The 27,486-nt window shown below is 36.7% G+C and overlaps 1 protein-coding gene and 1 pseudogene across 9 annotated transcripts in view; both read left to right on the top strand.

The window, feature by feature from the left end:
- Ccdc141 (coiled-coil domain containing 141) overlaps nt 1-14,333 on the top strand; it is a 227,633-nt gene extending 213,300 nt beyond the window's left edge. For 6 of the 9 annotated variants that reach the window (XM_087196555.1, XM_087196556.1, XM_087196560.1 and 3 more), the window contains 4 exons: nt 1,758-1,874; nt 7,123-7,224; nt 8,206-9,065; nt 11,301-14,333. In XM_087196555.1, the coding sequence (XP_087052681.1) occupies nt 1,758-1,874; nt 7,123-7,224; nt 8,206-9,065; nt 11,301-11,568 (1,347 nt within the window). In that variant the 3' untranslated portion in view covers nt 11,569-14,333. The remainder of the gene's footprint in view (nt 1-1,757; nt 1,875-7,122; nt 7,225-8,205; nt 9,066-11,300) is intronic. The other 3 variants (XM_087196557.1, XM_021247110.2, XM_004868146.3) reach the window with 3 other exon arrangements.
- Nucleotides 14,334-20,074: 5,741 nt separating this feature from the next.
- Nucleotides 20,075-20,148, top strand: LOC147829982 (U4 spliceosomal RNA; annotated as a pseudogene).
- Nucleotides 20,149-27,486: the final 7,338 nt, after the last annotated feature.

Raw genomic sequence — 27,486 nt, 5'->3', positions numbered from 1 at the left:
GCCCACTTCCTCATAAACAGTGGTCTTCTCACTCTAACCTCACATGTTAGAAAGGCAAGAGATCTCTCCAAGGTCTTTTACAAGGGCACTAATCTATTGATGAGGACACCTAGTCACTTCCCCTAGGCTCTACTCTTTATACCATCACCTTGGGATGATGATTTCATCATGAATTTTGAAGGGATGTGAACACCCAGACCATAGCCATACCATAGACATCAGATATCACTGGATTGGCAACTTAACCACCTCGCTTGATTTTGCTTAAGGAGTCCTCTGGCTGTGCTCAGTTTAGTGTACCACAGGGCATTTAACATGATGCTTTACCTTTTAAGTCTAGTTCTTCAGAAAGAGTTTGGCATTTGTAGCAAATACCCAAAAGATTAGCATAGAGAAGAATCATTCAGAGCTAAAAAAAAAAGTGTTTAGTTTGGGTGGATGGATACAGAATTGAGTAAGGATCTCTCTGGCAAGAGAAGGAGGCATCAACATCACTCTTATGAGTTACAGATGCATCAAAACCTCGCCAGTGAGTCTGACACTTTCCAGATGTTTGTATAAAAAGCATAAATGTCCCGTTTTTATGTTTTTTTCTTTCAGTTTGATGGTATGGATCTCTTTTGCAGGGGTTATTAAAGTAGACCCAGAAATCCTTGTCATGGCTAAAATAAAAATAATTTTTGTTTGTATGATAATTAGATCTTTGCAAAGGATTTATATATATATTATCTCCAGTGATTTCAAAATAACCCGGAGAGGGAAATAAAGCAAATGTTTTCCTTGTTTTAGAAGTGAAGGGACAGGCCCAAATAGGATAAAAGTGCTTTTCTGGGGCCCCATAAGGAGTGGTAGATCTGGAATTTGAACTTAGCTCTAATTCAAAATCTAGCATTCTTTCCACAACAGCTGCCATTGTAGAATTAGATATCCCGTGTGTATAAAGTAGAGTGACTCATCCAGTAATACAAAGAAGTTTAGTTTTAGAGTTGAGATTAAAAGCTGAATCTTACCAGTGGTGTCTCTCAAAATGCATGGAGCCTGCGTGGCTCGCGCTGAGTATGCTTGTTTCTTCAGGTCTACCACAGTGTATCTCATGGTCCTGTTCCAGATAGCACACAGACCTTCCTGTTGGACTGTGACCCTCATACACTGATGCATCCTGTCTGTCATTTGGAGTACCAGTGGCTCTGTTCACCCTCACAAAATCTTTTTAGATCCACAGCAGTTTGCAACCCCCCCCAACCTGCATGACTAGTGCTGAGCCCTGTGAAATACAGGAAAAAGATAATCACCCACATGAAACATCCCATGTTCTGGGTTGCCTTTTCCGTTTACCATACTCAGTGGTATTTCCGTCCTCTTTTCAAGAGTCTCCCAAACAGACTGCTTGTTTGTACTTTTCTCTCCACCAGAGACATTTAATTATTCCTACCTCATTGCTGCTCCCCAGCCTCTCCCAGGGTTTTAAATTGCACAGTGGTTACTGTCTATAGAGAAGGTTCAAGAGGGAGCATCCTGTTAGAACAATTACTTCTTTCCCTGCTGGGCCTTCGCAACAATCCATTTTTACTGGCTGCGAACTTTATCAAAGGAGTAAGGCAGGAGGGGAACTGTGAGCTTGAGAGATAATTGTATAAATCATATTGTAGAATACTTTTGCCAAAAGTGGGTTATATTTTTCTTCCAGGGAGTTAATGTATGGCATTGTTCCTCCAATTTTCCTGGTCTAGGCTCTCATTAACTGTTGCTTTCTATAGCAGGGAGACATTCTAAAGATGAATCCAAAGTTGGAAGACTTTCATGACAATTGTATTGACCTACTAAAGGAACCAGTAAGAAATAAACAGATAATACTCAATGAAGAAATCAATAAGGTAAAGAAAATTACTTAACTTCAGCTAGTCATTACTTTTGTTTTTAGTTATTGTGTATTGAAAAAGGTGAATTGAAACCTTCATATCTATCCAAATCAAATCTCCCAATGTAAATTCCATGTGAATTTCCTATTCCCCAAACTTTACAAGCAAGCAAACCTCCCTATTTGTTGCAGTTGCTTCATGGAGAAGTATTTATCTTTCCTCGGAGTCAGTACAGTTCTCATAGCTTCCATATAGGCCCTTCTCCACATGTTAAATCTATACCAAGACCCATTGCAATTACACAGTCACTGGCAGCAAGGACCATTAAGCAGCTGCCTTTTGTGTGTGTGCAGCTTTTAGCCTTTTAAACTTTGGGTCCTCTCTGTGTCAGAGGAAAGCTGTCCAGCCTTGGTCATCTTGTTGGGCCTTAGTATTACATTCAATGGTCCTTGGTTGCTGTGGTCTAATTCAGGGTTTTTCAACTTCAGCATTATTGATATTCTAGCCAGAGACTTGTCTGCTATGGAGGAATGTCCTGTGCATTGTAGAATATTTATTAGTATTCCTGGCTGCTACCCACCAGGTACTAATAGCATCACCAGTCCCCCCATTTGTGACAATAAAAATACATGACTGTAAACATGACTAAATGTCCTCTAAAATCATCCCCAATTGGGAACAAAAACAACTGGTTGAAATAAGAAAGAACAGTATTAAACATACACCACAGTTTCTTAACTAAGTATCTTAGAGTTCTAAATCCAATATCATATTATTAATTTTATTTAATTCTGCAAATTTTCTTACACTATGAAATGGGTACATTTTATTTAAAAAACTTAGAAGTTACTGGTACTAAACACACACGCACTAATTTATACTTAGGAAAAATGTTTTTTCTTGCTTTTACTTATTTTTTCATTAGAAAAAAGATCCCTTTAAATAAAAATAGTAAGATCTATTTTCGTTGAAAAATAACTTTTATTTAAATATACATTTTAAGACAGGATAGATCATCAGTCATTTAGAGTAAATGCAAAGGTTCACAATTATAGCTGTCAAGAATTATGATTGACATCATTTCATGTACACATTCTCATGCCATTGGTACAGACAGCATAGTGAAAGGGTAGGATAATCTCCACTTTTAAGCCACTCACCCACATTTACCCTCTTATTGTCTCTAATATATATATAGATAGATATAGATATATAAGCATATAGATATATAGATATCAGATGTAATGCCTCCCAAGAATACCCTGTGGGCAGATAACAAGAAGTATCAAGTGAAAAGCTTGTCCATGAATTATTGCATTTGATTCTGATACTTTTAAATAGTGTAAATCTTCTTCTGAAAATTATTGGAGTCAGAAGGAACAGTTCTACCAAACTATTACAAGAATGTATTTATCACAGGTTTTGTCCTGGAAATAGCAAAGTGTTTCTCATTTTTCTGACCCCAAAATGCAGCAGGTAGAATTAGACAATTCAGTCAGTGCAATGCATGTAGCACTGAGAACATATTAGTGATGGCGTTTTATCCCGAAGGTAGGTGGTAGGTGCCAAAGCTAAATCCACAGTAATATCTGAAAACTCCTAAGGTTAAATGGAGGTGCAGAGTATTAAGAGACTTGCCTAAAGTCATAGAACTATTTGGCAGAAGATGAGGGTTTTTGATGTTGGCCTTTAGAGCTACAGAATTTTAGTGCCAGAAGCAATTTAACAATCATTGGATCAAATCTCATTTTACAGTTGAGGAAACTGAGGCCAAACGAGATTAAATATCTTGCCCTCCAAAAGCCTCAAGAAATAGTGTCAGAGCTGGGCAGGTATCCCAGTTCTGAATTTCAGCCAGGTACCTTTTCCACAAGACCAATGGGGATCTCCAAGGAACTGCTGCATATAAATAAGCTGTTTAGTAATAGCTTATTTGTAGCTGTTTGTGCCAAACCTTTTCCCTCTCTCTGTCCATCTGTTTGTGTTAGGGTTAGTGAAGCAATACTGTGGAAGTCTTTTGTACCAACAATTCAGTAGATTGCTCTTATCAGATTAACAAGGACAGTCTCTGGGTCCTCCTGCACGAATTCTGATGCTGGCAGGTGGCAGAAGATGTTCTAGAGATATTCTCCTTGCAAAAAAAAATTAGGAGGGAGCACATTTTGCCACATTTATTTTCCCTTTTCTCTTTCTTTGCAATCTCCCCTCCCCAAGGGGCCCAAAGTCACCTCTTGGCTGCCATAGCCCCCTCCAAGGACCTTCTCCAGATGCACCTTCCATAGGACCAAGCCTTTTGCCCAATATCTTTGTTTACTTCCCACTATCTTCATTAAATATTATTTATCTTAAAGTAAGACTGTCTGTTGTGGAGATGTTTTAGAAGATAAATTCTTGTCCTATTCCTCAAATTTGCCACATAGGTGGCTCCCCATTGAATTTACTTTGAGGATTGATTCTGCCCACTTAGTTAGATGAATGTAGAATATCATCATGCTTTCTCTTCCAAACTTTGTCTGCCTACATGGCAATTATTGTAAATCCAACTGATTGTGCCTCAGTGAAAATTAAAGTTCAGAAATCATGTCATATTCCCATGTTTAGAATTTGGGAAAAGATAAGGGAATTGACAAAAAAGAGAAAGAACACTGCAGAATATAAGAGAAACAAATTGAGAGCTGGTGAATTAGATCAAAATTAGACTATCTGTTTTGCCAGAACTTATCAAACTGATGCAGATATGTTCTGCTGTACTGAGCTATATAGATTCATTTACCCCTTTCTGGTAACACACTTTTTTCTAATAGTAAAGATGATTTCATGATGGAAACATAAGAAAATATAGTTAATATGTGTGAATGTTTAGGTAATTTTTCATAAATGAAAACTGTGTAGATCTAGGAAACTATAGCTCAGTGAGTTTTAAAAGTAGTTAGTATAAAATTCTATAATGAATTGAAAATTTACCATTTATTTTCATTAGAGGAAAAAGGCTCAAGTGCTAAAAGCCAAATGGACTTAGAAAAAAGACTTACATTAAACTCACCTTATGTTGCTTGTTGAGGTGGTTATTTAATGGATAATTCTAAGTTTGTGCCATTGGCATAGTTTCCTGTGATTTCAGGAAGTCATATGATAAACACCCTCATGTTTTCTCTCTTAATGTAAATGGAGAAATGGGAACTGAGTTTGGCTTTGATCAAGTTATAACTGTACCCACAAGTGCTCACTAGTTCATCAGTGTTAACCTGAAAGTCAGTTTGCCTTAGAGAAGTTTCTGGCTTTGGATTCTGTAGTCCCAACATTTGTATCAGTGGTATTAATGGAAGAATAGGAAATTTTAGTTGTCTAAATAGTCTCATGTGGTTCTGATAAAAATAAAACGAATGAATATAGGCCGGGGATTTAGCTCAGTGGTTTCGCCGCCTGCCCTGTAAGCGCAAGGACCGGAGTTCGATCCCCAGTACCAAAAAAAAAAAAAAAAAGAATGAATATAACACTTTAATAAAATCATATCACATTCATCAAGAAGATGATGATTCTACTGATTATTCTCCATCTGGAAAGCAGGTAAACCCTAAAACCAAACATTTAGAAGGAAAGATTAATTAATTAGTTGAAGTGTTCCCAGAAAAATATTTGAGAAAACACTGTCTCTCTTGGTAGTAGAAATTACCTGGTACCATTCTTTTCCATGAAAAACATTTTTTTTCTATTTTAGAAATTCTAAGAAGTAATAAATTGATATCTCTTGGATTCTTTTATTACATTTGGCACCAACTATGAAAATAAGATACAGGAGTTGACAATCAGTACTACTACAAGCTGGATTGGATGATGCACTTGGGTTTTTCTAGGGCATTTCTCAAAACTTCACACCTGGTGTAGACAGATTTGCCTACCCTGTCCTCTGTGTAGCTGCAGGAATACAAGTCAGATCCACTGGTGGAAATTGCAAGAAGGCAGGTCTTTGCTAAATAAAATGTAATCTTAATACTAGCAAATCACAAAATTCTCAAGCTAGACAACCACAGGCTTCCCATACAGAGGACTTCCTTGCCTTAGAACCAACCTGAACACATGCATTTGGGGGAAGGCAAAGCCTAAAAGAGAGGACCTTAGACAGACAAACCTGAGCATGCTTAGTTCCTTCTTAAACTCTCAATTAAGTAAACCAGTTCCTTCCCAGGAGGGATTGAGGAAGAGTGAGGAGATTGGCTTAGAGTTTTATTCGAGTTTCTCCCCTAAACTTGTTGTACAGTTTTAGACAATTGAAAACATTATTCTTCTGTGAAGAGACATAGGTTACCTGAAAGTATTATTAGGGAGTTGTCTGTGCTTGGTTGACCCTCAAGTCAACAAATATTCATATACATCAGCCCTCCCTAAGGTGACCAAGATGATTGCTATGGGTGTTGAGTCAGAACTGGTATGTAGTAGGAAGAAAGGAGTTTCAAGGTTGTAGGATCAATTCTCAAAAAGCTGTTAAAATAGAAAGGCAATTGAACTTCCTGTGTGTAGTTGCAAAAATACAAGTCAGATCCACTGGTGGAAATTGCAAAAAGGCAGGTCTCTGTTAAATATAATCTTAATGCTAGTAAATCACAAAATTTTCAAAGGAAGCACTCTTTTCAGGAAGAGTTCAAATAGAAGCTTCCAGAATATTCTAGAGGAGATTCTTATATTGAATAGGAGGTTTGATCAAAGCCCCTATGAGAAGGAAAATAAGCATCCTATTTACAGGAAGAGATGAGAAAGCAACTATGCTAAGCTATTTTAGGAAAATCAAAAAGGAGGGGATGTGTGTTTACTGGACATGTATTTATTTAGTAATTTGTTTTTTGAATGAGAGGGACTTCTAAGAACTTCTGGGTTTTAGACCCAGAGTTTAAACTTCTATTAAAAGACTGAAGGAAACCACTTTCTCTATGCTTTCTCTGAGGGAAGCGCATCTCTGTGGGATAGGAGAGAGAACATTGTTTATTTTCTCCAATCCAAAAACAGATTTATTTTCTCAAAAATAATGTATAAAGTATATGTCAAGAGCAGGACTATGGGCTCAAAGGAGGAACTCAAAATAAAGACAAGACATGACTTTCTTAAATCTGAGTAGTAGCTACGGGACAGAAGTCCACACTATTTCTCCACACTAATAAAGTAAAATGCATCCCAAATGCTAAGCAGAGGCACAGAAGTAGGTATAAAATAGAGGCGCGAGGTACATGCGATCACTTTCAGTTTCAGTCTTCTTTTGAATCTATTCCAGAAGGGAAATTTAAGCCTCTTCTTAAAGCAGAAATGGACATGGATTAGTAGGGAGAGAGAGCAGGACAGTGTAAGCAGGAGGGGAAGTGCAAAGAGGAAGGAGGTGGGTGATTTTCCTTGTTCACTGGTGCACTTTCTTGTAAAAGCCTGTGATGTATGGTTGCTCCATTAATATCACCTTCCCAGTTTGCAGTCACACCCGTATGTGTGGAAACTCCACTTTCACTCACCACATCATCCCCTCCAGCACTGAGCATGATGCCCCCTCCATAGCAGGTGTTCAATAAATATTTTTTCAGTGTCAGAATAAAACTAAGGGCTTTAAGAAAATAAACCCAGTCATTAAGCATGGTTTTCTCTGTATGAAGCACCTAGAGCCAGAAAATTCATAGAGGAAGAAAGTAGAAGAGTGGTTGTCAGAGACTGGAGTGGGAGAATACAGAGTTATTGTTTACTGGCTTCCATGTTTCAGTTTGGGAAAAGGTTCTGGAGTACATGGTGGTGATGGTCACACAGTGATGTGAACACATATAATGTCACTGAACTGTGTACTTTAAAAAGATTAAAATAGTAAATTTTATATCATATATATTTTACCACTTTTTTTTCAAAAATGACTTTCTTGAGAGAGAAGTGTTTTTCTGGGAGAGACTGATGTATCATTTAACAAGAGGTCTCTAAGGTTTAGGAACTACGTGTGCATGTGACATGTAAACAAATAAACCTGATCAAAGCCAAATTTATTGGTGGAGGAGACTCCTCAGATAATGGTGTGAAAGACACTGCTGAGCGCAGCGCCGTCCCTGCAGTCCCTGGAGATGAGACTGGGCTTGTTTCTGTCTGTTTCACAAGGCCTGTCCCATTTCCCTCACGAGCCCTGCGGTCAGTTCAGTCATGGGATGCGACTGCCCCCAGCTTAGACAGACAGATGGTTCCACATTCTTTACTCCTAGTGGCAACTTCTTGAGCTATAACTCACAGTTGGTTTTCTCAAATTGCCTCCCTCAAGTTGAGTTTCACTCTCATTGGAACCTGGAAAAAAAAAAGCACATGACTAATGGAGCTTTGTTTTCCTCCTCTGAAGGGACAAGCACCGGGGGCAGACATCTGGGCCATCAATGGGACAGGTGACTGTGGGCTTGCACCGAACCTGAGGCAGCTTTCCTCTGCCAAAGAGGGCAGAGTCCAGGGCTTGCTGCTGCCTGAAGACATGCCATCAGGAGAAGAATCTGAGTGTGTCTCCTCTGACAACATCTCCTTGCCGCCCCTCCCGGGAAGCCCTGAGTCCCCCCTTGCACTGTCATCAGACATGGAGGTGGAGGAGCCCCCCAGCCCCTCGGCCCTCAGCCTTCCCATGAGCAGCTCCAGCTTGCAGTCCAGGACCTGCGGTCCAGGGGAGGCCCAGGAGTCTGTCCTTCCACCACCTGTCACTTATGCTGATGCATACAATAATAAGAAAGAAATATTTTCAAGTCATTTTGAGAGACCTTACCCCCAGTTCAAAGCCGAGCCCCCATTAACATCTGGAGAATTTCTGGAAAGCAGTACTGCCTTCCACAAAAACAGTGCTAAGCAGCCAGAGAGCATGCTGAGTGACATGCATGACAGAGCTTTACAGAAGCACCCGCAGGCTCAGGGAAGCTTGCTAGAAACGCAGGAGAAAATGCATGGCCATGATAACAGCACTAAAACCCAAGATAGACTGCATGCTTCCCCTGCTGTGCTCTGGAGCCTTGGCTTTCCACCAGGCACCAGCCTGGGCTCGCAGAGGCAGATGGTTCCCGGAGAAGAGGCGAAAACTCCATCAGCAAAGAACAGCGTGGTCAGCCTAGCTGGCCAGGCACCTCATTTCTCCAGGCTCCCATCCAATGTAACAGTCACGGAAGGTTCTCCAGTGACTTTGGAAGTTGAAGTAACGGGATTTCCAGAGCCTACGCTGACATGGTGGGTAGCCTATAATGACAAGCCGTAAACAAACAGCTATGCAGCACATTCTGTGTGCGACAACTTAGGGGCACAGGGCTTGCTGCTAACGCTGTGTGACCCTGTAACTCAGGACGGCCCAATCTCATCCCACCCCCACTCCCACTTTCGTAACAGCATGGGTCAGACCTTTAAAAAACAAAAGTCACCACATGCAGTAATCATTTAAGCACCTCCAAGAGCACTGGAAGTTGGTTGCTTTGATTTTCTTTCCATTTAACATTCCTCATTCCCAGCAACGACAGGTTGAAAGACTTTCCCTGTTGTCTATTTCTACATCCATCAGCATGAAATGTTCTTGTTTTAACACCTTTTATGCAATTTTAAAATATCTGGAGTTTTCCCTTTCATTTCATTTGCTTATTCCATCTCTTCTGTCTTTCCAACAGTCGCACATGCCACCTTTGTAGTATTTCTTTGTTTTATTACGATTTCTTTTTATAAATTCCTTCAATGTGAGAGGTGAAATAAAAATGTTTCTTTCACAGTTGCTGCAGGTGACAGGTAATAAATTCATTTTTGAGAGGTGGTGTAATAAGTGAGCTGTGAACAATATGATTTTACTGTGGAGCCATCATTTTTTAGCCTATTTGTTTTAGTGAAAATAAATGGATTACAGGCTTTAAACCACCTGTGATCGTTAACAGCAAAGCCAGTTCTAACTTTCTCAATATGAGGGTTGCTTTTGAATCTTTAGAAATTTTTTGTTCTTAAACAGATTTAAGGACAAAATAAAAAATATATGATAGCAAATTTATACTTATAAACTCCGATAAGTAAACTAGCTTTTATTTACCAGGATATTTTAGAAGACAATAAATTAACCATTTCAGTTGCTGTATGTGCACATGGACGGTACTGAAAGTGTGAACCAGCTACCCAAAGAGTTACTAGAAAACTTTAGTTTTTCAAATTAGTAGGAGAAATCGCACTTGTGTGTGGTGCAACATTTATGCTTTTTTACTTGTTTAGTTATTTTTACAATTGCATGTTTTTTACAAATCAAGAATTTTGTATTTATACATTTAAAAGGTATTTAATTCATTATTAAATATTAGTTCATCCCAAAGAAAAATGTTATCTGAAGTGTTTCTTGTTTTTATCCATGCAAATGAATTAGAGTTGCGAGTAAATTACTGAAGAACCACTGCAACCTATGTGTTATTGAAGCATTACTGCAAATTGTGAAAGAATGTATTATTATCATATTTGTAACAGATTTGCTCAATGAACAACTGACAAGCTGTCAGGGAGTCATACATTCTTAGCACACTCCGAAAAATGCAAAGTTAGCACTTAACCAATGGGAAAAAATTATTCAGGTTTACCATCAGTCCTTGTATGGAAGAAAGTTGACATAAATAAATTAACAACAGTCTAGAATTATGGGATAAATTATTTGTTTTATATAAAGATCTAGGTAAGTGCTCATCTCTGTAGGAAACTTTTGCAAATATGTCATTAAAAGTCAAAAGCCAATTGTATAAATGACTTTCAGAATGAGAAGTCATCTTCTCATGAAATTAATTCACAAAAATGAAATGAACTCATTTTCCCAAGAAATTGTATATCAGTACCTTCCTCCAACATGGCACCGCTGTAATGTGTGGATCTGTGATGTGTGGATCATGAAGGGCAGATGCATCTCACCCCAACACAGATTCTAAGATGGAGTCACAGCTGCTGTGCTATAGCAGCAGAAAGGCCAAGGCAGACTGAATATGAGGCACTGTTTCATTCTCTAGGGAACTGTTGCCATGGGCAAATCACAGGCCAGTATGACCAGATGGTCCAGCTTTTTAAGAGGAGTTGAATATCTGAATTTTCATATGTAATACTCTAAATTTTAGAGGTTGTCAAAATTTAATGTTTCAAAAACATTATCTGGGGGCTGGGGATTTAGCTCAGTGGTTCCGCCGCCTGCCTCGCAAGTGCAAGGACCCGAGTTCGATCCCCGGTACCAAAAATAGAACCCCAAAAAACATGATCTGATCCTATCAAAGAACTCCCCTGGCTACCAGTACCAACCTCTTCTTGAAAACTAAACAGCCTCACAGGACTCTTGTAGCCAGAAAGTTCCTGCCAATACTTGAGAAGACTGCAGTGGTAATGAGCCTACTTACAGTAATTGTTAGAACTTGGAAATGAAGTGAGTAAAGAGTGATCCTGACTTTAAAAACTGACTCTCTGCTTTAGGTACAAGAAGGGCCAGCACTTGTCTGCAGACGGGCACTTACAGGTTTTACACAAGGAGACAAAGCATTCAGTGTTCATTCCGGAGGTATGCAAGGCGGACGCAGGCCTCTATGTGGCGCAGGCCCAAAATGCTAGTGGCATTGTCTCTTCCAATGTCATCCTCCACGTGACAGGTAACCTCAGGCCACCAATCGCAAGAATAAGCTGGGTGATGCTGTGTGTCACCTATGTTAGTGTATCCCTGATGTACTGGCTACTCACATGGTAACTGGTGTTGGCGTCGATGGACATCAGTCTTTTGAACCTCAAGGACAAGATAGTTGTTTATCTTTTGGCCCCTCCCACTGAGCACCCCCCAGAAATGTACCTCCACCCTGGCCATCTTGCTTGCTTGGCTAATACCATTACGAGGTGAAAAAAGTCAAATTTTCTTCAACTTGTTAAATGTATTTGAGGAACTTGGTACATTATGTGCTGTGGAGAAGGATTTCTTTTTTTTTGTATTCTAGAAAGAGATGTATTTGTTATAACATGCAGCAAAATTATGCTTATTCCTTCCTAATGTAAGGACACACAGATGAGTGCTCACATCAGCAAGGAGATGAGAGCTAATTTTCATATCCAGTTGTTTGATAATTTATTTTTAACTGTACGCATCAACATCTCTTTTCAGGGCATAACAGTAGAACTATTGAATTGAAGTTGTGATTTTTCAATGTTGCATTAGCTGTCCTTTAATTTTATTTTTCATGTCTTGATCTCATTTACTGAAATACATTCTATGTAATTTCAACGTAGATTACGTTCCTAAGTCTGAGTATGTCATTGAAATAGTCATTCCTTTTGTTGATTTCACAAGTTTGACACTGGAGAATAGATGTGGTATCAACTTTAAATAAATTTCAGTTTTCCATCTGCTCCACATTTTATATAGCAAGATGGAATAGGGGCTGCAGGAATGGACCAACATTATACCTGTCGTTCCATTGATGTGTTTTGTGTATCCATGTATATACAACAACAACTGCAAAAAGATCCTCTTGCTTCTAATCTTGGTTATGCTGCTGACCACTTTCATACTATGTGGCAGGGCACTTCATTGCCTCAGTTTCCCATCTGGAAAATGGGTTCATAATCTACCTCTTGAGCAATTGAGAGTTTTCATTTCATGTCTTGTAAAGATCTGAAAAAATAGAAAACATTCCTTGAAGGCTAAAAAGTAACTATATTGTTTAATTTGTCATCACATTGGCCTGCTGCCCACTATTTCTCTTTCAGATGCTGTTTCTTTAGAATATTAAATTGAAGGAGTGGCATTAATGTATAATTTCCAACTCTTCCCAGAGAGGAAAATGATTCTTATGAATTAGAGATAAATTCCTTTCTAACTTCTTACAACTATGTCCTTTTCAAAGACTTGAAATTAAAATCAAGAGAATACATTTAGAATGTTCTAGAGAAAAATATGTAATCAGATAGTAAAAGATGTATTCTAACCTTTTTACAATTATCACTGTAATATTAAAAAATAGTCTATTCCTTTTTAAAATGCATTATTCTGAAAAGATCATCTTTTCTATTTTTAAAAAAATATATGAGAGGTGTTTGTTTTTTAATATTTTAACATAGCCTGTCATGATAAGGCAAAATCTTTAGTTTATAGAATAATTCATTACAGATTTTTGATGAAAGGAATTAGTTATGTTATTAGAAGACTGTCTACAGATAATCATAATATTTAAATGTAATATATTCAAATTGATATTAAAAAGTTACTAAATATTATCTGAAGATATGAAATGTCTTGTCAACTAAAAAGTTGGCAGGTTCTCTCTTGTGTTGCATATTCAATTTATTTAGAAAATTAAAACTCTTAATTTGCCTCCAAATTTTGTCAGAAACCTATTAAATGCTTATATATACAACATCCTGGAGAAGCCATGGTCTTTTTAACACTCCTATCATTTTTATCCAATTTCAAGTATTTGCATATCTTATCTGTTATTGCCCATGTGGAAGTGAAAGAGTAAAACCTATTCATGTCCAAAGGAGGGAAGAGAACAAGGTAACAAATTCTGTGTTCACACTTTCAATCTCTTATTAATTTGGTGAGATCTTTATACTTTTATCAATATGGTTGTCTTTGAGTTTGGAGATTTTTAAGGCACAGGAATCTCTGGTTGTTTTTATCTCTTGTACTCCTGTTAATGTTAATCCTTTGGGGAACAAGGTAGTGTATAGATCCATCTTAAATGTATGACCACAAAAGACATGTAAAATACACAGGTATGTATGCATATATAAATTGAACTGAAATCCTAGGAGGAGAGTCCTGTGCTAATATTTAAAATATAGTTCAAATAGCTTGACATTTATCTCTTTACTTATCCATCTGGGCTATTGACTGACTCTTCACATGCCTGTGAAGAATAAGCTACAAAGTTATTCTTATATTTTAATTTCAAAACTGATTATATTTTAATTTCAAAAACTTAACTATGATTTTCTTTTGTATAGGATTTCTTTTTTTCTTCTTTTTTTCCCTTGCAATGGTGGAGATTGAACCCAGGGCCTGGGACAAATAGGCAAGGATCCTACCATCAAGCTATTCCCAGCCTGTTTTTTTTCTTTAAATTTTGTGACAGGGTCTCGTTAAATTGCCCAGTCTGGTCTTGGACTTGTAAATCCTCCCATCTCAGCCTTACAAGTCCTGGGATTATAGGCATGTGTCACCACTCGTCTTTGGTCAAAGAATTCTCCTTATGAAATTATATATAAAAATTGCAGGTTTCAAAATATAAGACCAAAGAAATTGAAATTATGTTTTCATTTTAAGGTATACCCATCTACTTCTAGAGAAAATTTTGCACAGTTAGTAATATGAAATATTTTTAACAAGAAAATTAAAGTGTAAAGAAAAATTTGAAATTATATATGTATAGCAGCCTGAAGGAATGCAAAAATATTGAATTTCCAATAAGGTAAAATCATTGTTTTCAGTTTTGACTTGCCAATAAAAGATATATAAACATTTGGTAATAGTTTTTTGTGCTCAATTCTGAAATTTACTTTAGAAATTCTTACATCTGAGTTGCTGAATATCCTATATCAATAATACTTGAAAAAGAAGTAGAAAAATAATTTAGCTATTTTATTTAATACTGGTGACTATTGTGTAATTATAGGACTTCAAACAGATGACTGCAAGTTTAAATTCACTTGAGTAGTACACAGCCTCCTTTCCTATCTGGCCTTCCCTTCTCAGCTTCTGTCCCATCCCCTTCCAGGCCCTCATCTTTATTAAGGCATTTAGCTTCATGTTTTTAAGCTATTGCACTTTTTTTCTCTCCATCCCTTTCTTCTAGAATTCCCTTCCTACATTCTACTCTGTCTTTCTGTGATTCAACTCTCACTAATCTCTGGTTCCATTTGAGACACTAGCAATCCAGCTGGCCCACCAAGGCTGGTGTAGATGTTCCTGCTATATGTACTGTCAACACCTAGACCATACGACGTCCCGTAACATACAGCATTATAATTGCATCTGTCTTCTCTTGCTAGACTGTGAAATATTTATCAGCAGGATCCATGACAGCCCTGTTCATTATCTTTCCAGCACCTAAGACATAATCACACTCAATAAATACTTTTTGGGTTGAATTGTCAGAAGTAAAGAAAAATAAATCTAGCTTTTGTATGTGTGTTTTAAAAAATCCCTGTACAGGAGTTGGGGAGAATGTAAAAAGAGAAAAATTATTTTTTCCTTCTTATGGACATGGGCCTGTCAGAATCAGTTTCTAGCCAGATGCATGCATGAAATATTTCCACTTAATTTCTAAAATGTACATGAGAACCCTCGAGTCCCTTTGGGATAGACCCTGATTGAAAAACTTAAACTTAGAAATAGACGCTGGCTCCTGGAATCAAAATGATAGTAGGAGGAAAGATTAAAAGTCCAGGATCATTGTTTCAGCATTTTAAACTAGATGTACTGAGACATCACCCAGCTTCAGATATAAGTGGGAAGGGGTGCATCTGCTGTCAGGAACCAAATCCAATCAGCCAAAACCAGAATTTGTGTGTTTTGTTAGAATACTACATAAATTATCAATATTTAATTGTAGCTGGAGATCTGTAAGCTGACTGTGAGCAGATCTTATTTGAAATCAGTATTTCATACATAATTATAAATATTAAAAAAGCCAAATCCAAGACCTCAGAGTATTTGAATTCCAAACGAAAGAAAGAATATTGTATCATGTCTTGCTTTATGGTTGTCTTTATTCATGACAATTCCTTACTAAAATTTACCATCTGAAGCTTTTGACATTCCTCTCATACATACAGGACTTTAAGTGTAGCCATGAAGCTGGTGGAAACAAAATAAAATATCTCCTCCCAGTATGCTCTGATATTATGCACGTCAGTGCAGATGCCAAAGCATGACAGACTGTTTTCCATTTATAATAAGCAGAATCTTGAGTTGCCTCAGAAAGCCAAAAGATTTGCATTCACTAAATGAAACAGTGTCCTGCTTAAAGCATAACAAATCATTTTCTCTGCTTTTATCACAGGAGATGAGATTGGAAAGGTATTTGTGGTGCGTTAGATCAACCTTAAGACCAAAAGTACAAAGCTGTTAATTTGCCCTTTTTCCATGAGTCTACACACTACTGTTCTTGGGTTGGTGAGTGTTTCATAACATCATAGGCCACCTAAATGGTGAAGGTTGGATGTGTCACATTCCTCCTGATGAATAAGGCTTTGATTTTAGAGTTTGAGTGTTTGGCCAGCTAGGTCTTATTTTTGTTGAATAGCAAATTTATCTGTGTAAACCAATTCATGGCAAATGTGAGTCCTTGGAGTCTACTTTTTATACTGTAAAAGTAACATTCTGTCCTCCTTAAGAACAAGTTAGGAGAAAGAATTATATAGATAAGAATATTTGTATGTATATATTTCCAGTTAGCACAATAAAAATTGGATGAAATAAAATATATTTTAACCATGGGAGTACTAGAAAACATCGATCAAATCTGATTTTTCTTTAAGCCAGAACAATGATAGTTACATAATTTAAAGTTTGCAATTGGCATGTGGATGGCTCCCTGCTATGACTTTTTCCATTTAGAACCCACTTAAATATCAATGCTTGTGAAATAACAGCTCCAGAGCTAGGTAATAAAATGAAATAACCTTTTCCCTTTGTCATTCAGCATCTGCTCTTTTTCTAAGAAATTTATTGATCCAAACAACTACAAAATGGTATTTTTATCTTATGTTAGCATTAAAAAACATACAAAGAAATGTTTTGAAGACAAAGGATGAAATGTACAGGAACATACTTCATCCACAGCAAACAGCCTCTGAAACATATAATGTTGCCAGAGAATCATCTGTCTTTGTGAGAAGTGCTCTAGTTACCCACACACAAACAAGCAAACAGGGTCAGCTGAAAAGCAGACAAAATAGGAAGCGCTTACCTGCAGGATAAGAAAGGCTGAGCTTCCCAGCCCCTCCAAAGTGTCATCTGTAGCAGCCATGGTGCCCCTAGGCCCGCCTTTGAGTCCACTTAGTGCAGCCCCAGAAAGTACCTGCTAAAATGCATTTTCATTTATTTTTTTCATTTCTATTACTCTTGGAGGAGTAATAGAATTTCTTATCACATTTTGGTTATCAGATAAAAGTATTTTCCCCCTCAAAAAAGTACATCCAGGTGAAAACTGGAATATACGGGAACCTGAAAGATTTGTGTACTGTGACCCACTTAGGTTGGTGACTGGGGAAATGTAGGACAGGAAGAGGAAAGTAGCCAGACAGCAGGGCAAGGATGCTGAGTGTCTGCTTTGGGTTTCATCTTCCCTCTGGGTGGATTTCCTACAGGTTTGGGAGATGTGTAAGAGAGCTCCCTGAGAGGAAGTTAGAGGCCATGATAAACTGTACCTGATGGCAATTTCTATTACCCAATTAGAGGAATATCTAGGTTGAACAGTGTCAGGGTAGACCCTAAATCCAAAGACTGCATCTTTATAAGGAGACCAAGTCAGACTCAGGAAACACACAAAGGAAACAGGTACATGACGGCAGAGGCAGAAGGTATGTGGCTGCTACGAGCCAAGGAATTCCAGAGACAGCAACCACCAGAAGCCAAGAGAGAGTTCTCCCCTCCACACTTCAGAGAGAGGAGGAGCCTACTGATGTGTACTGTGTACTCTGGCATTTCTCTGCTTCAGAACTATGAAAGAATAAATTTCTCTTGTTTTAAGTCATCTGGTTTGTGGTACTTTGTTACAGTATCCCCAAGAATTGACTACAAAGACTGTTTTAGAAAAGTCAGCATAATTCTTTCTCTGACAATAAAATTCCCAGAGACATTGATTAACCTAATCAGCCTTTCAAACTGGTACTCTCAAGGTACGCTGGAATGCCTCTATTCTCAACTTCGGTGCTCACGTTGGTCCATTTCAGTTAATCAACAACTATCCATCTTCCACACTAACATCTTCCCTGAGGTGCACCGTGGGGCTGGGGGTTCTAGGAAAACATTATACCTTCAAGATACATATTTACTACTTGCTTGATGATGAGGTACATGCAAAAATACAAAGGAACAAAACAGAACAGCATATAATCTGAGTGAAAAAATGGGCTCTAGAGTAGGGGAGACGCAAAAGGAAGTTGCGTTTAGAAATATAACCCAAATAGTAATGTGCAGTGTAGTACAGTGTAAGAAAGGAAAGAAGTTGAAGAAATTATATTACTAATGGACAAACATTAGAATATATATGACCCGAATAGCATTATCAAACTTCTTGCTACAATTGACACTTACAGAATAGTTCATCTAACAGCGGAATATATACTCTTCTCACGCTCACGTGCAGCACTTACCAGAATAGATAGCATTCTTGGCTAGAAATCACATCTTAAATTTAAAATAAGAATAATAACAATACAAAGCATGTTCTCACATCACAATTGAATGAAACTTGAAATCAGTAACAGAAAGCTCAAATATCCCAAAATGTTGGGAGATTAAACAACATACTTCTCAATAATACATGTACCCAAAAAAGTCTTAAGAGAAATTTTAAAATATTTTGAAATAATAATAAAAATACTTATCAAAATTTATGGGATGTAGCAAAAGAAGTGTCTAGAAAGCACTGTAATGTATATATTATTTAAAAATTTTAAAATTCAATGGCCCAAGTTTTCATCTATGGAAAGTAGAGATGGGAAATAGCTATATAAGCCTACAACAAGCATTGTAAAAATTTTTAAATGATGGTATAAATCAATGACATTGAAAATAAAATAATACAGAAAATCAGTGAAACCAAAAGCTTGATCCCTGAAAAGATCAATACAACTGATGCACGTCTAGCTAGACTAAGAAAAGACAGAAGACAAATATCAGAGATCAAAGAAGACTCATCATTACTGATCCATGAACATTGAAAAGCTAACAAGGGACACTATGAACAACTCTATGCTCCAAAATTTGGTAACTGAAGTGAAATAGATCAATTCCTTAAAGAACGAGCGAGCAAAACTAACACAGGCAAAAACAGACAACCTGAATAGCCATATACTATATTTCTTAGTGAAGTTAAATAAATAGTTAATAACTTTCTAAAAAAAGAAAGAACAAAGCTAAATCATTTTCACTGATAAATGTATCAAAAACTTAATAGCAGTTCTCCTCAATCTTTTCCAGAAAAGGTAAGTGGAAAGAACTGTTCTTAGCTCACTCTTTGAGATCAGAATGACCTTAACACTAAAATCAGATTTTAAAAAATTATGAGAAAGAATCTTTAACATAATCCTAACAAATCAAACCTAAAAATAAAAGGAATTTACATGTTAGGGAATGGAATTTGTTCTAGGTATACAGGCTATTGAAGATTTTAAAATTCAGGAGTCAATGAATCTTTGTAGACAGTCGGGAGACAAAGGAGAAAATCATATGATAATGTAAATTAATGCTAGAATAACATTTGACAAAATCCACTGTGTGACCATGAGAATTTTTAAAACTCTTGGAAAACTAAAAACAGAGAGAAACTTCTTCAGCTTGATAAAGAACAGCTACAGAGACCTATGACTAACTTCATTTTTATTGGTGAGAGACAGGACATTTTCCTTTCTTCTCTCTATTATTTAACAGACTGGAAGCCCTAACCAGTGAATATAACTAGAAACAGAGATAAAAGTTATGGAGATGGAAAATAAAGAAATAAAACATGACAATATTTGCAGATGTCATGATTTAAATGTAGAACGGATATCCCCAAAAATCTACCAAAGAAGTCCTTCAACAGTTGCATCCAGGAGAAAGCCAGAAACCAAAGGCTTCCTTAAATGAATCACAATGAATAGGTCTTCTTCAGAGACCACGGAAAAGAAAGGCAACATGAAACTGCCTCTTCCTATAAATTGGTAACAGACTTCGCAGATGTTTGAAACCACTTTGCAACATTGCACACCAGCTTTTCCTTGCAGCTTCCTGTGACATTTGTGGGGATTTGAAAGAGGTAATTTATTTAAAGAAAATAAGATTCATCAGAGCAAAGGGACAATTAGTGTGGAACATAATCAGATTTGATCATTTGGTGACCACTTGTTATCAACAGACCAAAGGATAAAAATTAGAAGCCAGGAGCAGTGGCTCATACCTGTAATCCCACCACTCTGGAAAATGTGGCAGAAGGATCCTGAATTTGTATCCTACTTGGGCAGTTTAGCAAGACCCTGTCTCAAAATAAAACTTTAGCTTTGTGCAGTGGCAGTATCATAGCCAATGAGGTTTATCTGAGGTACAATTATTGCTAATTGAAAATAAAGAAAGCTTTGGCTTTGATAGCTAGTATCACCAACAAGAAAAAAGAAGAAAAAGAAGAAAGGGAAGGAAGGAAGGAAGGAGGAAGGAAAGAGAGAAAGGAAGGAAGGAAGGAAGGAAGGAAAGAAGGAAGAAAACCTTCTAGTTATAGTATTGTAGAGATCAACTTTCTCAAACAGCTAACATAATAGTAGATGAAAAGTCATTTGGCAGCTGATATGGCTTCCTGGAGTGGATGATTTGTCAATTGATAAGTTAAGGCACTGTGAGAATAAATGTAGCTTGCATGGGTTAATACTTTCCAAATATAAAGATAGGCTCATGTTGCTAGTATTATTTCTCAGATTTCATGTTAAATATCTCAGCTAAAATATGCTACCTATTTTATTATACTTTAAAAAACAGTGTTTCATAAAGTCTTATCTTGGTATGTTAATTAAAAGATTAACTGCAAATTGACTACTTTGGCATTTAGTTAACTGGAAACTTTTCAGTGGAATTTAGTGCTTTGTATCATCCAATGTTGAATAAAAGTGTTTTCTTCATTGCCATTAAGCTTGATTTGACAGTAATTCTTGGGCTTGTATGTCATTTGTTTAAAGTAGAATGGCATCATACTTTATCACTTAAAAGAAAACTCACTGATGTAACAAAATCCAAGTATGGACTTGCATTTTATTAAAGGCTTTGTAAACATGGTCATGTAAACAGCAGAGCACTATAAAGTCCCCTCCAGGACTTATAAATAAATATCCAATCAAAGTACTTATTCTACATTTGTTCACATGCATGCCAGTACATTGTATAATTACACAAATACCGATTTACTATTACAATTAAAACGAGATCTACCATGACAAGTGCCCGAACTTCACAGAGTGTACACATGCAAGTCATGACCTTAGGCTAAGGAACAAGGGCTGATTCTGTTTCCACTGACTTTTTCTTGCCACATCATTCTCATTTCCCTGTGCTCTAACCCATTATAGGCAAAAATTCAGTCAGTTAAAGGGGCCTCAAAGAAAGCTTCAGAATTAGAAAAAAATCCTCATGGTTTCTTTAAATATGAGTTGTTATTGGTGGCTCAATCACAATTATGGAGCAGAGTGTGTCAGACAACATTAGAGAACATTGAGAATAAGAACCAAGAATTTAGATCTTGGTGGTGGTGGTGGTAGCGTGTGTACCTGTTTTTCAGTATGAGTTCTTAATTGTGTGAATTCAGTGACACGTACAATGCCTGGGTGATGTGTGATGCAGTCAGGTTAGCAAAGCACCCCACGTTGGTAGAACCAACGATCATGAGCAACTGATGCCTAAGAGTTAATGCAAAACAGGCTCCTCTTAATGTAACCAGGAGCACAATGTAGACTTACTTATGTGCATGCTACATATAAAATACTCAATGCCACTGTAGTTTTTAAAATGGATGATTAAAAACCAGTTTATTCCAAACAAGATTTCCACACAGCTGTTGGAAGGGGAAGAATGTTGTTAACATATAAATATATTCATATATATAGACTCCAAATATAAACCCATTTAAATTCCTGGTAGATAGCAATCCAGTTAGGGTTATTTCTAAATAGAACTTAGAGGTCACTTGTATCTGAATGTAACGGTAACATAATAAATCTTGGTTGACAAATAGCTGTCATTTTTGTTTAATCCATTGACTATTATGTTTGAATTTTCCACAAGAAGTACTGAATGTAGATCCTTAAAGGTAGATTGTTTTCAGCTCACTCCTCAAGGTTATTAAAGAATACTTGTGTACTGCAGGAATGAATGTTTTGTGTGTTCATCTCGTTTATTAATGGTTTATTTTCTGATAATGAAATGCATATCTGTTAAATACCTGGACACAATAAAATTTACACACCTGTTTCTTAGCTTTACTGGAAGTACTTTGAAATGTAATTTAACATTAAACTATAAAGATAATTATCTGATTATCTCAATGAATATTTTGCAGATAGGAGATGTTTATTCTGACATCAATATTGACTCACAGATTCCTATAATAAATGCAATGGCTTCAGTTTAAGGGGGAAAATGATCATGGTGGTTGACCCTTGCTCCTATTAAACATCCCTTTGCAGAATAATAAAACTTTGTAGGCTGATTCAAACACAATCTATATACTGTGTAAAATTTTATATGGGTATTTTTACTGTGTTGACACATATTTGAAATCAGAGTATATTTGATATTTAAGTTATATGACATTGGCTGTATACATTATTGGAAATAAATTACAACCAAGTTTTACTTTTGTTTTAATTTTCTTATGACAGATACACCCTCGCATGTCTAATAGAGAACTGCCATTTAGATATGAAATAGATGAGCTTAGATAGTCTATTTATGTTGCTCTGAGAAACCTAAAAGCATCTGCTTCTTTTTTGAATTAGACACATAGACTTTTTGTTAAAGTTACAATGTACCTTTCAGCAAGTTAATTGAATTCCTCAAATAAGGCTCATTCAAATGGTGGTACAATGGTTTTATAACACATACTGTGCATGTAAGCCTTTCTCAATCTCATATTCGTATAGAAATAAGCACTTGTCTTAAAGAGATGGAGTATTTTATATTATTCCTCTTAGGCTTAACTTCTAGTCCTACATCTGCTGCAGAAGGATTTAGGTAGCTTAAATCTCTGACCCCATGTTCCTTGTATGTAAATGATGGTTTAAATTAGATTATTTCTAAAAGTGCCTCTCAACTCTCTTGGATATCTCAATACAGAGTGTGATCATGGATTTTGGGGTTTTTTTTCTTTTTTTGTTGTTGTTGCTGTTTTTCAAATGGGCATTGGATACATAATGTGTTTATGCTTGGCTGTTTGTTTTGTTTTCCATGGAAACATGCAGGTGGTATTTCCAAGGATGTGGTATTTGAGGCTAAAATGATCAAGAATCCGGATGTGTTTTAGAACCAACTTTAAAGAAAATTTCTTGGGAAGTAAAAGGCAGATAAGAGAAGGACTTTCTTTGCTAAAAATAGTATGCTCTTTGACATAAAAATATATTCTCTTCATTCAATAGAGAGGACCATATATAAACTGCAGGACACAAAATTAGAGTCAGCTAAAAACCTGGTGTAGAAAACAGGCTGTTATTCATACCCCAAAGTTCCTGCCTCAAATCCTTTTAATGTAATAATATTGTTGTCAACCTATGATTCTGTTAAATGATGGAATAACTGAAAATACAGAAAATAAAAGTTGATTAAAATTTATTCATAAGTTAGAAAAGAAAATGTTAATTAGCATAGATCCTTCTCATTCTCTAAAGAAATGCAACCCTAGGTGAACATGCTCTTCATGTGCAATAACTAATTATAAAAATGCATATTGGTGTGGTAGCACATAAAACACAAAAAGTCTTTATGACATGTTTAGCCTGTAGAATCCTGAAAGACTTCATAGATAGGTGACCTCATAAGACTGTGGCACTCCAAACAGAGCCATCAATGTGTCCACTCACATAATATCTACTTTAAATAAAGGCTCAGTACCACTTTCAGGCAATTTAAAAATCTTAGCCTTTTATTTACATTGAAATGAAGTCAAATTATTTTCCCATTATGGTCTCTTTTGAGAGAAGCTTGTATATATTTCTAATGCTTTCCTTTGAATGGTCCATATAAATTAATGCTTAAAAAAATTCTTTGATCTCAATCTGATCTACTTTGAATCTCTCAAAAAGAAAAAAACCATGTAAGACACTTTTTGAAATGGTATCTCTGTATTGCAATTAGAATAATGACAAATAGAACAGAGTTCATAATTTTCTTCCAAATTAAACTTAAGTCTGGATAAAAAATATTAAGTTCCTCATACACTCACATATTATTTACCATTTTTTCATTTTCATAGGAAGAGATATTATGTTTACTTAAAAATACTTATCTAAAAGGAAAATCTGATTTTGAGCGCTTGTAAATTCTGATTTTCAAGGTCAAGACAACCTAGAAAGTGAAGTTATTAAAACTGTCCCTGAGAAACTCTGCCCCTGCCCTCAGCCTTTGCTCTGCCCCCCAGGTTGTGGTCAAATCAAATGAAATGAGAAGCAGGAGTACGGTCACACAGGCCAGGGCTGAATAAGAAAGGTAAAAATAGCATCATCAACTTTTAGAACCACCAATTTTCAAAGTGAGCCAGAGGCCAGAGCAACGGTCATATTTTCAAACAGAAGTAACTGCGTCTTTCCAGTCAGCTACACTGAGACAGAACATAAACTGCAGTCGGTCATGACTTCATGTCATGCTTAAAACTAAGCACAAGGAAGCCCCATTGTGTGCTGCACTTGGTGAGTGGTGCTTAATAAACATATGCAATCAATATAGCCTGTTTCTTTTACTGTGATAAAATGTGTCTCTTGAAATATTCAACTTGTGTGTACCAGGAACATAAAATGTTCTACATGAAAACTGTATTTTGCTTTGGTTTTGAGACAAATGTTCCTTAGGATACCTATATACTTATTAAAGTTATTTAAAGATGAGGAAAATGTGGTATTCATGCTGTATTCCTCTAAGGCAGGATTTCTCAATCTGCATGCTGTTAACAGTTGGGTTTTCCTGTGCATTGTAGGATATTCAGCAGCATCCAAGGCCTCCCCCATTGACTGCCTTTGGTTCCCTTCCTCAGCTGTAACAACCCAAAATGTCCCCTCAGTGCCAAAAATCACCTGGCAGAAAATCATTCCTAGTTGAGAAACATTGTTTTTAAGGATACAAAGTAGCATAGGCTTGATTAGAATCAACATAAGTATTTTGTTCAACAAAATTAAAAAATAAATTTCACAATATTGTGGGCTTCAAAAACAATTTTACTTTCTCTTTATTATTTAACCTTTTCTTTATCCTTCCATCTCCACCTCTTCTACCTCCCTCTATTCTTCCTCCCTCTCCTCTTTCTCCTTTCCCCTTCCTCTTCCTTTTTTGCTTCATTACATGGATCATTACCATCCAAATAGATTACTTTGAACAAATTTGTCAAGGGCTAAAATTCCTGACATAGCACCCCTTAGAAGAATAGTAATGATGATTTCAATTCACTATGTCAAACAGAAACCAACAAAATGCATCTGATTGGATCTGTATTCTCCTAGAATTTGACAGGGGTAATAGTATGAGGAGCACCATTTTTTGACAAGTCCCTAAATACGTGTGCAGTCAGAGGTTACATACATAGTTCTAAAGGTCATCTATATTCTTTCTGTTCAAAACTGTGTCTATAGAACACAGTGTTTTTACTCTGGATACCCGTAGGCACATCCTCAACAGAGCATGGTTATTTGGTGGCTAAATAAGAAGTTCTTCCTTCTGTTGGGTTCTTTCTTCCTTATATGTAAGGAAAGTAGAATTTAACAAGGTGACAATATTTACAAGTTTTGATATAAAGTCACCTTTACAGGCTTTGGTTTTGCTTTTCTTTTTTGTCAAGGGAATTATTGCTTGTCGCTAAATATTAGGCATTGGTAAGATATCAGGAAAAAGAAAATTGACATTGTTTATGAATATCTGTGAAAATGAACACATTTCAAATGGTATACGTGTGTGCCATATATTAGCAATTTCAAATGTCTTTTTCCTTTCGGTACAAGGCAAAATTCCAACATTCTACAAAATGTGGGACCTGCCCACCCCCTCAGGAAATAGAATGTTTTATCCCACACTGCACAATGGCTGGATGGTCAGGGTCACGTGTTGCTTGGTTCAAAGATGACTTCTGGCAGTAACTGCAGATGTTAATGTACCTCACATGGTTTTGCCTTTGTTTTCAGAAGAAAGTACTGTATTTCCAAACTATGTTTTTCTATATTTGCTTTTCTTGATAAAGATTCAGCAGTTCACTGATACTGTCTGCAAAAAAAGAACAGGAGCATTTCCGAGTCTAGGAAATAAGTCCCGAGAGTATGGAAGTAAGAGAGGTCTGTGGTTATACAAACAATAATTTCAGCTGAATTCTATTTTAAGCCATGTTCTGAATGAAGTACACAACATACGAGAGAATGGAATGCTTATCCACAAAGTAATATGTGCTTTTTCTCTTGGAGAAGAGACAAGTAGCATATTTCAGACAGAAGGTAAACCAACAGGGATGTTTGACCTAAAAGCTGATTGAGGCAACAAAAGCACAAGGGTAAGAGTTGGTTGGGGAGAGCAGAGCCTAAAAGAACCTAGGGAGGTAACCACATTTATGTGTACAAATCTTCATAGGTGGAGCGACAGATACTGAGCTCCAGTGCATACTGTATACTTTATAGGCGTTTTACTTTTGCAAATATTCCAAAATCACAATTGCATTTAATTTTTGGCATTTTTTAATGTTTGGAAAAAATTAATGAATAACCCAAAGTTCCCCTTTCTGATTTTTCACCGGTGCTGATTTTTCTTTCATTTTTCAAAGGAGTAAGCCTGGTCTGCAACTCACGAGCCATGACAAAAGTTATGCTTGATTTTCTTTATTCTCACTGCATTATGACACACACAGGAATTATCCCCAAATACTTATTGATTCAGGTAAAAACCACTCAGAATCCACACCTATTAGAATGGCTAAAATCCAAGCACTGATAACACCCAATGCTCCAGAGGATGTGGAGAAATAGGAGCTCTTATTTGTCTCTGGTGGGGATGCAACCACTGTGGAACACAGTTTGGCAGTTTCTTCCAAAACTAAACATGCTCTTACCATATGACCCCACTGTTGTGCTCCTTGGTATTTACTCAAATGCATGGACAACTTCTGTCCACACAAAACCTAAATATAGCAACTTTATCCACAGTTGCCAAAACAAGGCAGCAACAAAGATGTTCCTTAACGCATGAGTGGAAAAAGAAACTGAGGGGCTTCCATACAGTGGAATATTGAACAATAAAAATAAATGACCTATCAAGTCACAAAAATACAGAGAAATATTGGAAAAGAAAACCAATTTGAAAAGGCTACATACTGTTTGACTCCAACAAGTAGCCTGGAAAAGGAAAAAGCATGGAGGCAATAAAGATCAGTGGTTATCAGAAACGGGTCAAGCATGAAAGGAAGGTAAGCTGAGCTGAGAGGATTTTTTTTTTTTTTGAGACAAGGTCTTGCTTTGTAGTTCAGGCTGGCCCTGAACTCACTAAGTAGCCCAGACTAGCCTCAAATTCATGGCAATCCTCCTGCCTCAGCCTCCCAAGTGCTGGGATTACAGGTGTCCACCATCACACCCAACTTCAGAGGATTGTTTGAATAGTGAAATTATTATGTATTATGTGTGATACTGTAAGGCTGGATAGCTGTCATTGTATGAATTTGTCAAAAACTGTAGAATATATAGCATTAAGTGA

Source organism: Heterocephalus glaber, unplaced genomic scaffold (assembly GCF_053883595.1).
Source record: "Heterocephalus glaber isolate CG9 unplaced genomic scaffold, H.glaber_assembly_v1.0 deba00000347, whole genome shotgun sequence".
Classification (NCBI taxonomy): Eukaryota; Metazoa; Chordata; class Mammalia; order Rodentia; family Bathyergidae; genus Heterocephalus; species Heterocephalus glaber.
This window is presented reverse-complemented; position numbering and strand designations above follow the sequence as displayed.